The sequence below is a fragment of the Plectrocnemia conspersa genome, unplaced genomic scaffold (assembly GCF_051122295.1).
Source record: "Plectrocnemia conspersa isolate PC_06_02 unplaced genomic scaffold, ASM5112229v1 ptg000010l, whole genome shotgun sequence".
Taxonomy (NCBI): Eukaryota; Metazoa; Arthropoda; class Insecta; order Trichoptera; family Polycentropodidae; genus Plectrocnemia; species Plectrocnemia conspersa.
In genome coordinates, this window is record NW_028277174.1 from 15,097,098 (window position 1) to 15,114,414 (window position 17,317).

General features: G+C 31.6%; 1 protein-coding gene across 1 annotated transcript in view; it reads right to left on the bottom strand.

Moving 5' to 3' along the window:
• Positions 1–17,317, bottom strand: part of oaf (BRICHOS-like domain-containing protein out at first) — a 155,174-nt gene that overhangs the window by 112,260 nt on the left and 25,597 nt on the right. The window contains exon 4 of the mRNA XM_088195144.1: positions 473–656. Within this exon, the coding sequence (XP_088051270.1) occupies positions 473–656 (184 nt within the window). The remainder of the gene's footprint in view (positions 1–472; positions 657–17,317) is intronic.

The following is a 17,317-nucleotide window of genomic DNA, read 5'->3' on the forward strand; positions in this document are numbered from 1 at the left end:
CGAGTTACATAATATTAAAATGAAAATGTAATTATTAACAATTGTATTTTTTCTATTAAGCTACACATATAGTCATTTGAACATTTTCTCGAACGTCACGCGATGACACATTTTCTGCGTCAAATAAAAAAATCGATCGTCACTGGAAAATCTTTTTAGCGTACAATAACTTTATGTCAAAGAAAGCACTTGTGCATAAATTTGACATAAGGTCAAAAATTCATCTTGCAATTGTAACAGAACTACACGTAGTGCTAACATCACTGCCGTGGACTATGTAGTACATAGGTACATATGTACATACATATACATGTATGTGCATTGGCGTAGCTAGAAATTTAGGGCCCTCATGAAAAAAGTACGGTCTGAAGACGACTAAACTAAACCTACTAGACTAGAAGGATCTCAATAGAGACAAATATATTTGTATGTACAAAAATAACCGAGTATATTAAATTACATTTACTCTTACCTGAGAGATTTGACCACGACAGTAAATCCGCGTGACTGGTGTACACTGCTTCCTCAGCTTCGGCACACATCATAGACACATGCCTAGATATGACAGCAGCATTACCGACAATCACCCAAGCAGACATTGTGTGATTACTACGTCCTCGGTCTTCCTCAGCTGATCTGACGGTACCGGGGTTTTTCTGAAAAACACAAACGGAAAGCATTCCTTAGTTGCGAATAAATAATGGCAACCGCTCGGTCGTTTTGTGTAATGCCTTGTTAAATTAATACGGCCGCCGAAAAGTTTCGGAGGTCGAAACATTCAGAACAATAACAATAAATATAACAATTTAATTTATACACGGTCGCGATAAATACGACCCGCGTGTAAAATTTGTAAAAGTGTCGTCGTACAATATAGCAACGCGTTAAAAACACATTTGAAAGTTCGTAAATTAATCACAATATAAATGTACGTGTGTGTATTATTGTATTAAACTTTTCCGTGTGGTGTTGCAAAAATTTCAACGAATTTCAATACTCAAACTTCGGAGAATGGTGTGAGTATGACAAATATATTTTTGAACAAACGTATAAATTACGTTGTATTGGGCTCGCTTTTACAACTACACAAAACATAAGATTATCTACGGTGCTTAATTTCTTCCAAATCCTACGTAAGAATCGGCGGCATATTACGTTGTAAATATATCTACGCGAGCAAACAAACAAAATTAAAGTACCGAGAGGGATTGGGGAAAAAGACGTAGTATTATATGGCAATAAAAGCTGTGAGAAATCGGTCATAAACACAAAATACGAAAATCCCCGTTGCCGCAATGAACAAAGTCGTTTCGTATATTATATAAGTATCCAAGCATCAGTGTGGCAATGCGATACGCCATATTTAGTTTCGGCTGATGTATTGATTTATAAAGCTTAATTGAATCAGAACAGAGACGAAAAATAATTATTTCTCATCGAAGCCAGATTTATTACTTAAAGTAAATACAACACTCCATTAGTCCCTTAATAAATTTAATATCTACAATTGTTGATTAATAACTGGATGGAAGCCATTGAGCAATAAAACAATAATACTCTTAAAGCAGTGTTAGAATTATAAATGAAAACAGATAAAAAAGATAAATACTGATAAATATTGTTTTCACTTATTTTTAAGATTCCATGTTTTAGTGTTTCTAACCAGGGGAATGTTACATTTTTTTTCATGTCAAAAATCACGCAATAATTTGTAACCACCTGTAAATCGTTTAAGTGCTGGCATTTTTTATGTGCCGCCTCTGGCACGCGTGCCATAGATCGCTATTAATTTGACAAAAATTTGTAACAATTAAAAATAAATAAAGATAATAATTACATATTATTTTTAATAATATCATATAAATTAGTAACGTGCTTAAGTAAAGATTTAGTAACTAAACTAAAAAAGGAGGTTTGTACACATATTAAATTGCCAATTGAAATGTTTAAATGTTCATCATAAGTTGAATTAACAAAAAAAAATTAAGGTGTTGAGAATGAATTATATTTTACAATTTTAATGCTAAAGAATTAAAGTTATATAGAAATTAAATATTAAATATCTATATAAGTAATTGAAATTTTTTTAGCGACACGTTTAGTGCAAGTTTTCGTTTCTAGTGCTTAGAGAAATTGAGATGATGATTCAATATACTTTTTTTTGGTGATATTTTCGTAGTAATAGACACGATTTTAATAACTTAGTTTAAAATTAGCATGAATTTATATGCAAATCGTAATTTTTCTTTACAATAAAATAAAAACTAGCCGCCAGCAAGAAATTATTACTCACATTACAAAGCATAAAAAATCGTAATAAATTTCTCTGAAGGCGCCGGCGAAATTGCCGACGTTAAAAAATAATAATTACCGCAATTCGAGCGCGAAATTACCGAACTCTGAGGGCGGTTAACGCGCCCATCATCACGCATATAGCAAAGCAATACATATTTAGGTGCTTACTATATCGACCTATGCAAATCGACCGAAACTAAAGGATCAAAAGGAGGAGGGACGTGACGACACCATCGTAAAAAACGTTCGTCTGTAACATGACCGTCTGGCTTCTCATTGATATAGGCGCAGGGTGTCGTAAAAAGAACACCCTGCGGAAACAGGGTGTAATGGTGTAATAAAGGCGATATGGAAGGCTTTATCAGCAGTCCTAATAAAACTTTGCGTTTCAGTCAGTCGAGCGTTTGTGTGTGCGTCTACTGATGTGATGCAAAAATATCTGATAAATGGAATTTTCTATTATGCACTGGAATGATTGTGGTGTAATGGTTTTCCGTTAAGATAAAATATGCAGGTTTGAAATATTGATGCTTAATCTTTTATTGGAAGGTGATTCTATGGACGATATTGTTTTCAATTATCATCTATATGTTGGTGGCTTTATATTTTCGGATGTATTTGGATTTCTCCTAATGAGGTCGTGTTAGTTCAGGGAAAATCTCAGATATACAGTAGGGCCCTGCTTAATTGAGCAAGAGCCTTTTGAACGGTCCGTACGTTACGTAAGTGCACCTTTGTTGTTCAATATCTGATGATGAAGCATGCTATTTCAGATGACACAAGACATTCAAATATGAATGGGAAATCGACGAGGATCAACAGCGCTCCGAGCAAATGTGGTCATCATCAATACTGTTCTAAATCGGGACTGACGTTTAAATGTTAATTTAATCGCAAAAATCATCGTCGATAATCTCAACATGGGGAAAAAAATTGTGCAAAACTCGTAATCAATAACTTGTCCCATGAGCTGAAGGAGAATTATCTGACAATTTCTTAAGAACTAAACCTGATCGTGTGACAGCTGAGCCTGCCTTTTTGCTTAAGTAACTAACATTTCACAAAATCAAAACCTATCTGAAAGTACGGCGTTTTAAAAGCCTTTCTCCACTGCTACGAAGAATAGCAGCTTCGCTATTATAAGATATAATCAATAAAAGCCGTTCCAAAATTAAACCCTGTATTAAAAAAATATTATATTCTGATAATTGTAATCAAGTTCAATCGTTAAACACATATCTCCGCTATAGTTTTCAATATCCGTAAACGATTTAAAATTAAATGTATTGTCTTTGAGAACGTTTTCCGAAAATTTACTACCACTTTGTGTATTCGTACACAATGTAGGTACACGTGAAGGTCGGATTTGTTCGCGGTAATTATTTCGTAGTTACGTTGAATATTCATGCGCCATCATTTGAATAAATCGACCGACCCGGGCCTCCAAGTCCAGCGCCTGCAAGCAAACGCTTAATTGTTCGCAGGCAACTTTGATTGGATTAGCCGAGATTAAGATGAGCTTCTGAAGAAAGCTGTGCCGCTGGATACGGAGGAAATTCAAATGAGCGATTATATCTCGCTGAACGTAAATTATTTATCGCGGCAGTTAACCCAGTCGTCGATTTCTATTGTGCTTAGTTATTGCCTTTCGGCGCTTGTTTTCGATAAGTTTGACGTTGAATACGAAATTATTATAAACGGCCATAAATCAATAACGAATATTATTGATGTAGTTTCGCTTGCGCTCCCAAAGTTCCGCCACTCTGTACAATACTGATTATCTTACATCCACTGACATACATTGGTTCAAAATTAAACATTTCATGGCGTATAATATATAAATATTATATTAAACCCAAATATGCATTATTAATTAATGACACATTGCAACAAAAGTGTTATATCTAGTATATGATCTCTCTAAGTTAGACGACGAATCATATACTGTGATTACAAAGACAATAAGAAATTATATTTACTTATTCTCTCTATACAGATTATAAATTAATTTTAAGTCTGTAAGTTTGCAATTTTATACGTGGATTTTTACATTGTATTGTATAATAGAATATCTTCTTTAAATATTTTTTTATGTATGCATCTTTAAACTTGAGAAGCATACAAAAGATACAGTTCAGCTCTATTAGATTATTGTCATAATTTTAAGTGAGACTTTAGCTTCTTTCTAATTATGGCTTTGATAAAAATTTAAATTTCAGTTTTTTTTCCTTTTACGAGAAAGCATTAAACTTTAATGATTAGCTATTTGTCAAACCATTGTTCAATAATAATAATAATTATATTTTATCTACTTGAAAAGAATTTTTACATGAGCATAAAATGACTGTGATTTAGTTAAATATTATAAATATAAAGGATCTTTGATTTGAACCTGATAAAAATCCAGGATATAAATATTAGCGATTAGACAATTGATTTTTAATTTCAATACGAAAATATTATCATTAAAAAAGTTTATAAAATAACATAAAGTTACTGAAAAACATAATTTAAATAAGTAATACGTATATAGTGGAATTTCGCTTAACGAGCGTTGTTTGGCATAACAGGTGACGAGGAGACTACCAAGAGGTCCCGAATTGTGCCAAAACCATTCTGTAATAAGGCCTGTAAGTGTAAGATATTTAGCAGTAACTACCTGTTAAACTATACCTCAAGCTAGGCATTATAGTACATTACATTGATTTGTATTGGAAAAATTGTTTCGCTTAACGAGTGTTTTACGTTACGAGTAAGATTCGGAAAGGATTATGCTCAATAAACAAGATTCCACTGTATAATGTCTGCGTGCAGAAACAATCAAAAGCTTTATCAGTGTCTAAAAACACATTATCTATTAAAAGCCTCTGGGAACACGATTTTCAAAGCTATTAAATTAATAGCGAAATATGAAATATTGAGCAAGAATTTATTATTTTTAACGTGTTTCTATTGTTTATTTTTTGTATTATATGTGTAAGGATTTTAAAGGCTCTGTTATGAATTAAATAATTTTCAAATATCTATTATTTATTAATATATATATTAATAAATTATTTTACAATAAAAGCAATTAGATTTTCTAGAGCAGGGGCTTCCACACTTTATGTTACTACGTCCCATTTTTTAAGAAAAAAAATCATATTACTTTAGGTACATTTTTAAATAATAAAAATATCAATTGTTTGGAAAAATAAAATAAAATAAAATTTACATACAATAAGGTTTACTTACCTGTATGTTTATAGATTAATCTGTGTTTAATGCGATGGATGAACGGTCCATCAGCACAAAACTTATTACATTTTGATGTTATCGATGAAATAACTACCCGAAGTTATTTTTTAACAAAAAACGGGGTATAGTATTGCTTGATAGAGTCTCAAAAACTACTTACTTTTATCAAAAAACAATTGAACTAAATATAATTTTATATTCAAATGTTTGTATCGTATAATAATTATATCAGTTGTTCGTTTTCAAAAATTTTCAATTCAAATGTATCATGTTGTTTATCAAAAAAATATATTCTGTTCATAATGAATACTATGTGTAATAAAGATCATTACAATCAAGTGGAAAATGAAACATCAAACCTTGCAAATGATAAATAAAATTATTTTTTTCACATAAATATCATTTCAGGTGCAGAAGTCATTTTTAAGAAGAAATATGGCAATTTTTTTTTTTGTGATTTAAGTTTTATATTACTCTAATTTTTGGATGATTCGTTTCACTTTGCCTTTTGAAATCATTTGGTCCATGCATATATTTATTTAAATATATATTTTTTCTTAAAAAAATATCAAAATGGATCGTTCCTAAATAAATTTGCTTCTTTTTTGTGGTTACGGCTAGAGCGTCAGCCCTTGGGAACGTTCCACGAGCCATCCAGCTACTCAACGAACTTGCCAGACACAAATACATTTTCGGCTATAGTTATGAGGAGCTGGAAAAAAATATGTGGTATGGTTCTTATATGATATATTATAAGTGTGCATCATTACATGTTTATTATTGTGTGTATTATGGCTATTAAGATTAGGTATAGTCAAGTCATTATGGTCAGATTTGTAATAAAAAATAATAAATAAATCTCTATTATCAACAGGCAATTGTTTTGCATATGATAAACGAAACATCAATAGCTGCTGATAAAACAATGTTTTTATTCTAATGTATGTATTTTTCACATGTTTCGTTTTTGTATAAAACTTAGTATGATGCTAGCAATACATTTGATAAGACCAAAACTATTTTTTGCGCGTTTTTATTATTAAGCTCAACTAATTTTACCTAAAATCTATGGATTGACCTATGCATAGTTGCAACATGGCGTTTTAATTCCCATGGTTTTATATCTCTAGTCAAAATTGTATTTATCATTATACTTTTAAATCGTAATGATAAATAGGATTAATCGTATTTTCTTGTTTTAGAGTTTCTATTTTCTTGTTCTATTCGCACTTTATTTTATCGCACCAGCATCTTTATTATTATTAGATTTTCTCTTAGTCAAAAAATTATCCGTTCTTTTAAACATATTAGCAATAAATTTAAAATATAGGATTTAAGGTTAAACTTTTCGCGCACCCCTAAACTAGCTAATGCCCTCCTCCCTGGGAGACGCGCCCCCTAGTTTGTAAACCACTTTTTAGAGTGAATTATTTTTGGGTTTGAAGTCGTTTAGTTTATTAATAACTGCTATTTTAAAATAATGTACTATTTTTTTCATACTAGAATAGTAAAACTTTATAAGTATGCTGTATAATATATATTGTATAATTTCTTGTCATTAGAATAATGTTAACTTTATAACATAATAAATATGCATCAAAATCTTGGGCACTCATAAATTTTTGCGAATTCGTTACCATATAATGTTTTCATTAAATATCCATATTCAACGTGCATATTTATATAGTGGTCCGTTGTGTGAAACTCAAAAAAGGATTTTAATCGCGTGGAATTCGCGTAATTGAATGCAAATATTTGCCACACACGGACGTTTTTACTGTTCATTATTCCTCCCGTTCGCATTATTGCATTCCTCTTTGAACCATGGCTGCATTCAGGTCGTTCTCTATCGACCGAAATGAAAATTGTTTCTGAATAAGCCGCTTATGACAACGAAGCGTTGCGATTTTGCCTGTTTCGCGTAAAGACTTCAGGCAACAGACTTTTTAAGTCTCTAATTCTCTCACAAAATAATAGACGCAAAAATTGAAAGAATTATTTATATATTTATTCAAACTATCATTGTTTTAATATATGTACATATATATAAGAATTACACGTGTGGCAGGAAGTATTAATTAACCATCCCTCTGTTCTGTCACGACCTTCGATGGGCGAAATGACAGAAAAGGCGATCGTCGGTTAATTTCCTAATGGACAGACAAAAGGCACTCAGTCAACGAAACTTTTTCTCGCACCCCTTATAAAAAGTTGAATAATTCGAAAAGTTGTATTGGATTTGTCGCAAGTCCGATTCTCACCCCATCCCCTAAATCGGTTCCGCTTCCGCTTCGTAATTAATCGTCGGGTCACGATGCGTATATAAAATACATATATTTTTTATTTGATACGTTTATGTTTTAATTAAACGACGCAATTTGGACTTATTCCCAAAAACCGTTTTATAGCGGCCGCATCCAGCGGTCGCGCCACCATTTTGGCTAAATGCGAAATTAATGGGCCGCATAAAGAAAACAGTGACCGTTTCCGTTTTTAAACCAAACACATGCGGTCAATACATGGATGGGTTTTTGTATATAATGTTTTCAAAAATAGAAGTATAATTCCAAATATTAAATCCGTATGTGGGTAGTCCGTTGAGATTTATTCATATCCGAGTATTATATAAGATTAATTTTAATAATTCCCATTAGTCGGTATATAAGTATCATGGGAAACGAATATATCAAAATATTCATTAATCCTATAAAATAAAAAAACATGTCTTTATACAGCCTATAATTAAATTGTTTTAATATTCTTAATGCTTGAATTTTAACCAGTAAATTAATAACGCTTCTTTATTAATATCAGACATTCAACGTTTTAAATTCACGCGTTTTAGTTTCTAAAAATATTATTTCATACATTAACTTTTAAAGTTTCCATATCTTACGTTATATCCATTACACTGCACTCAAACTCCAATATATATCGCCGAGGAAAATGTCTACAGTAGAATATGAAAGTGCAACTCGTTACGTTAAATAAATACACTTAAAGATCATTATTTGTTCCCAATTCGTTTATTACTTTTTAGATATGAATACTACTACAAAGTTTTTCAACGGAAACATATTTTGAAAGTTTGATAAATTAAACATTAAAATGCCCATTTTACTTGAAAAAAACTTTAAACAACTTCAGCGGTACTTATGCATGATTAAAGTTTCGAAACAAAATAAAATATTTTCAATTATTTGGTCAAAAGATCTCTCTTCCATTGCTATGTGAATAAACCGTGATTAGCCCAAGGTTGATTTATTTTTTCGATGATTCAGAAACAGACGATTGTAACAAATTATGCATGTGCTTGAAACCCCTACTGGTAGGTATTCATTATGTCTGATTAACTTTCCTAGTATATACATATTGACCTCGTTATAACGCATTGGGCTTACTTAAGAAAGTGTACCATAACAATGTAAATTGGTATTTTTATTTTATTTTATTTTTTTAAGTTAAAATCGCTGAGCTAATCAAACATATTTATAGAAAAAAATGCACATTTTTAGTTTCGCTTTTGATATTTTATATGCGCCCCGAAAAGTTTAAACATGTTTCTGGAGAATATAAAATTACTGCAATGTGAAATTTATTGCGTAATTATTAACATATTTTCCTTGTGTAATTATTAGCATGTATATATTTTACCTTTGCTCACTTGCTGGGTAATTTTAGCACGTATATTTTTTCTTTGTGTAATATCTTTTTATAGTATATTTATTTTCAAGAGTCAGTGTGCATTGTTTAACGCGTAATTATAATCTGCTCTTAATTTTCTGCTTTTTGTCGTTTGCCATGAGATAAATCGATTCATTGAGAAGACCGAAGTTTTATATCGTATTTATTTTATTGTTCATGTCCCAATAAAAATAAGTACGCAATATATAAATAAATTTTCATATATCGATGGCTTAAAGTGTAAATTTGCTAGCTCCTCGTTTGAGTTAAAATAACTTTACAATGCCATATTAGACCTTTAATCGAAATACACATGCTCAAATTGCTATTTCCAAAATCTCCAATTAAACACTGCAAACTTTATATATTGTTTTATTTTCTAATTTTCAAGTTGTATATTTAGTTTTTTGTTACTCCTGTAAAGTTGTCAAATATGGAGTTAGCAATTTTACACTTTAAACCATCGATATAATGTTCAGACTTTAAAGTCTGACATTATATCAAGTAAAAAAAACACCCTTTTGCTCTACTACAAATACTGAAATATAACACTAAAGAAGCAGAAAATGGACTGATTCTTTTTCGAGCGCTGATAAGATTCAAGCGAGCACGGAAGCAATTAAGCCGTGATTTTTGAATAAAGTTCGCACATACCCCCAGGGTAGGGTCATACGTTGTTGCCGACAAATGTACTATATACGGCTCCGCGGCAAAGACGGCGAGATTGGAGTTGGACCCTCGGGAATTGGCCGGCCATAAAAGGAAAGCTTCGCCATTTACATTTTCTGCGGTACAAGTTTTTCCAATCCGGCAAACCAAGCCGAGACCCCGTCCTCCTCAGTGACCCGAAAACTTTTCCAGAAATATTGAAAAGTGATTTCAGGCCGCGAGCCACCTCGGAACCTACCACCACCCTTAACCGCTTAATGAATGAAATCCAAAATTTAGTACGTAGCCCCATTTTAATTAATCCGGCGCCGATTTAATAAATACGGGGCGGGGGGCATAAATAATAATAATGAAACTACTTCGCGAAGGTTCGCAAAAGCAAAATCCCAAAGAAATCCGCTGTCTTGTTTCGGGGTTATGCTATGTAAAATGTGTTTCCTTTTTTAATTAACCCGGTTAAATAATTACGCCACGACGGGTGTAAATATACAAGGGTTGGCAATGCAAATAAACCCTACGTTATATTAAAACAAATCCCAATTCGTATATATATATTTTAATGCAAGAAGAAGTTCTAAACGCGCTACTTATATCTGACTAATATTAATTAATAAACTAGATTATTTTTGCCCATGTATTAATTAGATTTGCATATGAGGATTTAATGGGATTACAAAAGAGCAAACACAGTTTCGGGGCACGGTATTATATACAGATCAGGTGTTCTCAACAATAAATTGGATTATATGAAACAATTTGTATAGTATTATAAAAACATGTACCATAATTATATATAGCTGATGGATGGCCCATTATCCGATAAATGCCAAAAGAGATTCCATGCAACAACACTATTCAACGCAAGGACAATAGTATTGTCACTAGGCGTGTATCTCGAAACTTATAAAGTTTAATTTGTCATACTGCAGTAATTCAATTATTATTTATTCTAAAAGTTTGCGTGGCTCTTGTGCAATACTGGGTACTCTGCACGATTTATATATTCATCATTATCGTTTCCGTGATTTTTAAAGTACACTCAATGACTAAAATGAACTAAAAAATATTCTTTCTCAAAAATCAACTGATACGGTTCTTTTTTTCGGCTTTTTTACAATTCAATACGCTAAGAAATGCGCACTTGTTAAGTCGAGTAGCGCATTTTTTAATACAAAGTGAAATTTTATGAATAATGAGCATTAAATGTATTTTTTTAATAAAGAACCTATTTATATACTTTTTTATTCTGAAGTAAAATATTTAAATATAATACAATATAATAAAACCAAACTCACGCTTTCCTTGGGAACGGCAAAATATCCCACTCTTTTTTTCCCACACAGATAGGGTTATTTTAATTATGAATCTCTTAACCGGGGGGAAAGTCAAAAACAGGTCTTTTCGGAAATTTGAAAGAGGGACAATCCCGGTCAATCCGGGACTGTTGGCAACCCTACACACAGACGATTGATCGATTGCGTTATCCCCTTTAGTTAACATATAACTATAGATAAGTTTCGGCGTGTTTAGTTGAGATGTGCAACATTTTGTTGAGGTTTTGTATTATTTTTTGTGTTATAGTAACGAGTCCTTAGTTATGTGACCGATATGTAAAATAATAGGTAACTTATAATTTAATATTATCTAATATAACTATCATCTTCCTTTATTCTAATATTCATTATATTTTAAATTATTTTTAGTTGTCTCCCAAAAATGAGTAACAAGTCCAATAAAAATATAAAGAACTTAATCGAAACAACGAACAGAATGTACTTATGATGAGACTACGGAAAACCCAATTACCACAGCACTACAAATGAAAAGATTCCTGAGAACGATTATGATATAAGTTTAATAATTAAAAATAAACTTACACTGGCATTGACATAAAAAGAAAAAATGTGTATTATATAACGGATGGAAACCGGAGAGAAAGAATTTACTTTTATAAACAAACATCTTCTTAATTTTTGCGGCCTTTCCCAAACGGTATTTTTAAGTTATTTATTTTTAAAAGTAGGTGCGTTGCCGCCCTTCCTGCATCAAATTAACTATATCTACAAAGGGCAATTAAAGCTATAAATGTAAAATAAACTAGACCACAATGAGGCAGGATAATACATAATATTTTTTAGTAGATGAAACACATATGGCTAAATCATAAAAATGTTACTTTGAACATAGTTTAGCGAATTGGCAATAAGACACAGGTTAATTGCTATAGAATATTTATTTACATTTAAATGTTACATGGTTTTAAGAGTATGTATGTTACGATACCAGTAACTTTACCTAACGCCGCTGTGTTGCCAAGGCACCGCGTAGCTCCTGGGCAACGAAATAAATCGACCCCCACAATATTAATCCTTCTTTGGCTTAGCGATGCACATAAATTTACTCAAGTAAACATACGTGTTTCATTTTATAAGTAAAATAATATTAATTACTAAATACTGACGAAGCATCACTCTAAAAAATAAAGATTGCATAAAAAAATTTTGATCGTTTATGAACCCAAAATAAAAAAGAGAAAAATAACAAAACTTTAATTAATGCTATAGACGAAAGTCATAACAATAAATAATTATGGGTCATGATGATAAGCCTTATATACATCAACAATGTCAGAGAATAATGGAAGCCTTGGAACTGTTTTGTATTATAAATAGTATGTTTGCAAAAATATGACGAGCGTATCATCCAACATCGTGATATATTTTCCATTCTGTACAAATAGTTGTAAATCGTCCTATTTAAAGTATTCAAACGACACGTCGAAAATGTGGTACACCGTAGTTGAAAAAACATTACTCGTTTCGATAGCGATCGAGAGGTACCGTTGCGAATCGGGTGCATTGTGAAGCGATTCACATACATCACGCGGCACGGATTTTTCCGTCCAGCTAAGGTAACTTTGCAGCTTTAACATCACGTTTTTGCGGCGCACGTGAAAATTTTGCAGCTCGGCCACCGGATGAGCCGTCGCTAACGGATACCAGGGTATGAATAAATCATTATATAAAATTGTCACATGCCACTTTGATATAATGCGACTAAATAAAACAGAGCGAAAACTCCCGCAAATGTACGATGTAAGTGCAAAAGTTTACGAACTAAGAGAGAGGTGGGAAATATTGAGAATCCATGATCAAGTATAAAACGTATGTATAATATACGAGAGAGTAAATATTAATATATAGAAAAATATTTATTTTATTAAAAACTTTACTGCTGAAAATCAGATTTTTAAATAAAGCGTGGACTACTGTCCGGTCCGAATGGAACAACTTGTATACCTTAAAATTGCAATAAACCAAGCGGTAATGCGGTATTTGTTTTTTTAAATAAAAAAACGATTCATTGCACTTTTCCATTTGCTCGAAGAGTCCCCTAAGGGCAGCGTAAAAGTGCTCGTAGTATTTCACTCTCTACTAGAAGGGCCGAGTGCTCGACAATCCCTTGCCACTTATACGCACTCATTCTCTCTCTCTCTCTTCCATTTTCCGAGACTTTCCAGTCGGTGGTGGCCTTCGAGAAATTAAAATTTATCCCTGTTCAAACGTATATTTACATTTGTTCCTTTATAATTGGAAAATATATTTTTGCCGCGACTGAAAAGCTAAGCAAACTCAGTCGCAAGTCTTATGACTTATTGTGTTGTCTTACAGCCGCTCCGCGAATAAAATCCCTCTTCGGAAACCCATTCAAACGGGGAAAGAAAGGCGAGGGCCTTGCAAAGTTTTTACATTGTGCAAAATTGAATATACGAAATTTCTTTTTGTTTCACTTTCGGTTGTAATAAATGAAATTCGGTACGAAATTGCTGTTTGTTTTACAATTATTATATTCACAATGTTTCCCAAAATTTCGCGCCCACCAAACAAAATCAAATTGCAAACAATTGTGAGCTTAAAGATGTACAACATATGCATTTTACCTATCGTCTACGTAGACTTAAACTAAACATGAATTTCTCAAAAAAAAAATTGATAAGACTCGCCGAACATTATGTTCCAATATCAGTTTTGGTCAAGCTTGTCATAACACCGAAAGTTTTTTATTTATTTAATATATTGATAAGAGTCCTATAGACATATCTATCTATATGATGTCATACCTCTTTTCTTCATTTGTGAGTGATACACGACAACCAGTTGCAAATTGTCGCCGAGGACATAAAAGCTTGTTTAACTGACATATATTCGACGTTAAAAATTTATTTCGCAATCCGATACAATACTTTTAATATAGGTACACACATTCCTGATTTCCCAGATGTGAGTTGTGTAGCACATGCTAGTAATACATTATATTATTGCTATCTGTATATACTTAAAAACATGAAAAGTTGTAGGGTGTTGTAATTGCAGTGAGCAAATAAATAGATATTTTATAAAGTGCTTTAACCAGTCATTTCCTAATTCAATATTTATTTATTGTAAATCGTTCTTTGCAACATGACAATGCGTTACATTGGGGTAAACACAAGCAGCAACTATTAAGTAAGTAGTGATAGAAAATATCTAACTTATAGTATAAATAGAGAACTACTGACATATATGGAATGCCCATGCATTCCAAATTATCTATTCTCTATTATAACTCACTGAAGTGAAGTATTTAACAACACAATTGCCTCGACAATAAATAGTTTTAATCAGTTATTTACTCAGTTGAACAAATCTATGCACAGAGGCGATCAAAGTTACTCGAAGGAAAATGTGGAAAAACTTGTATAGTATTTTTTAACATTGAGATTTCAATATTAAAAACGTTCTCTATAATAGTCTGTTGTCTAGTTCATGTTGATACATATGTACGTAATTAACGTACTTGGAAAAAGTTAAGTTTTGGTTATTAAAAAGTTACAGTTTCTAAAAATACCACACGTATCGCAGCTCAACTATAAATACTATAAATTAGACTTACTAGACACGATATTTTAGTATTTATTTAAAGTATTTTTAGAATATATAACGAATAGAATTTCCCATCTAATCGCCGTAGTTCAAATTACTTAATCGATACAATAATTATCTTATTTCGCATCGAACCCATATTATGTAAGTTATTAAGTTATTAGTTGAACCTCACATTACTTAAAGCTATATAGTGGCGTTTTACGTTCTTGAAACACTTAGCGAAGTTACCGCGTTCACTCTGCTTACATATCCACTTCATTGCCTGTAATCCATTTCGTGCCCGTGAAATTTAATTTCGCGAAATTTAACAAAACGAAACTTAATTAAGAGGTCTCGAGTTTAATTTTTGCATCGTCGTGTCGGCGCCGAATTATTCGCGAAATTGGGCAATAAACGGCTAATGTCCGCGAGTTAATAAACAAATCTTCCGAGCCTTACTAAATTTATTACTGGCATCAGCAATTTATTATTTTATACATAAACATAATGCTAGATATGCCTCCATGCAAAAAGTTTACGAGAAAATTTTACTACTCTTATTCATGTAGTAAACGTAGATATTAGAGCAGTTAAGGCTCGATACTTTTCGAACGTTTTTACTATATATGATGAAATTTTACACACAAGATATTGGAGCAGTAAAACGCTATTATTAAAAACGTTTGAATGGTATCATAAAATAGTATTAAAACACAAATATATTCCATGGAAACGTTTTATTAATAAATAGTCTAATTTAATTTCAGTTTCTGTGAAATTCTGAAATATTAAAAAAAATGTTATAAGGTTATCTAATGCGTCTACAATAAAATAAATAATGAAAGTTTAATATACATATTTTATATGGACCTAACCTGGTGTAAGATTCTACACTGTTTTTAGTTAAGATAAACTTTTCATCTTTTATATGTAAACCTTCATATTTAGTTATGTATTAAATATTAAGGTTTTCAACCTATGGCCCACCGCTCTTCTAAGATGCAAGTCAATCAAATCTGTTACTAATTATAAAAGTAACTGATGAGCTAACGGCATTAAGAATTCTAAAATAACATAATAATAATTACAAAAAGCCAAATAAAACAGCAAACCAAGATTATTTAGAGCTTAATAACTCTTTTGAATTAACCTTATTCATTATTTTACTAACGATATGATCTGAATTATTTCAATTCGCATGCCGAGTTATTTGCCCAACTTTAAACCATTCTTTAATTAAATATTGGTTTATATTTTCAGTGAAATATTAATTTCTTACTCGAAGGTAATTTTAACAACATAGATGTAGTCTATTTGTTCCGCTTAAATATTTACGATAGTCCATTAAGCCAAATTTTATAAATAATTTTGTAACGATACCCAGTGGTCTTAATATATTTTTGTACTTTAGAATTATAAATATAATATTGTATCAATTATGTAAAAAATTAAATCCGGATGTGAAAATTTTAACAAAGAACTCCCCGCATATTTTTTACATTTTCAACCTATCATGCTACTAAAAATGTTTGGTGATCTCCGGATTTCTATTTTAAAATAAATAAATAGTCAAATACGTAAATATTATATCCGTTTTCAGTGAACACTTTATTAATAAATAAGGACTCGCTGTCGTTCACGTTATTTATAATGAAAAAATATTATATTATATATTGAGTTTATACTCGACGGTTTCTTAGGTTTAGAATTCGATACTCGTCCAAAATCCAAAATTGCATCGCCCGTATCAACATAATTCGCGCATCATCGGCATAAATCAGATCATACGTTTATAAACCAGAAAATATTTCACATAAAATCCGATTCAAGAATATCGCATTGCATTACGACAAAACGCAAAATTGAACTTTCGAAAGTTTCAGTGGCAGTAGCAGCATCTCAAACTTTTCGCTAGTGAGTCTTTCAAACGAGCGCTCTAGCGAACTTTGCCCCGTGTTTGATTTCTTGCTTCTACCACTAGAACGTATGTGGAAGTAATCAAATTTATCCATTTCCTATACTCCCACAATTGTATTCTGTATATTAGCGTTAAAAATGTAGGTATAAATAAATAAGGACTGCGGTTCGCTTGAAATGTACCTCCAACTTTGACTCAAATATATTTAATATTATAATTATATAGAAGTAAAAAATTCGCACAACCGCTTGTTTTAAACTCGAGAGAATCTTTTTTCGCTATCAGCCAATTAAAAGGTCACATTTATTTATTTTATGTGTACAAATCAGCGAAAAAGTATTTATATTATTTTTATTCATTTCAGGCGTGACTAAATGCAACCAGTAAGAATTATAGCCTAAAATAATAAAAGAGCCGAATAATGTAATTTATGTGATTTCGCAGCCCTGGAATAAACAACCAAACAGAAACGTTGAATTTTGAGCGCAAAAAGGCATCTGTTGACACGTATCGTCGTAAATTAACACAATGGAGAGGGTCCAAAATTTTCGAAATTCACATTGTTACGAGTGAGATAAATATCCACATTGCGGCTATAACAAAACGTGAC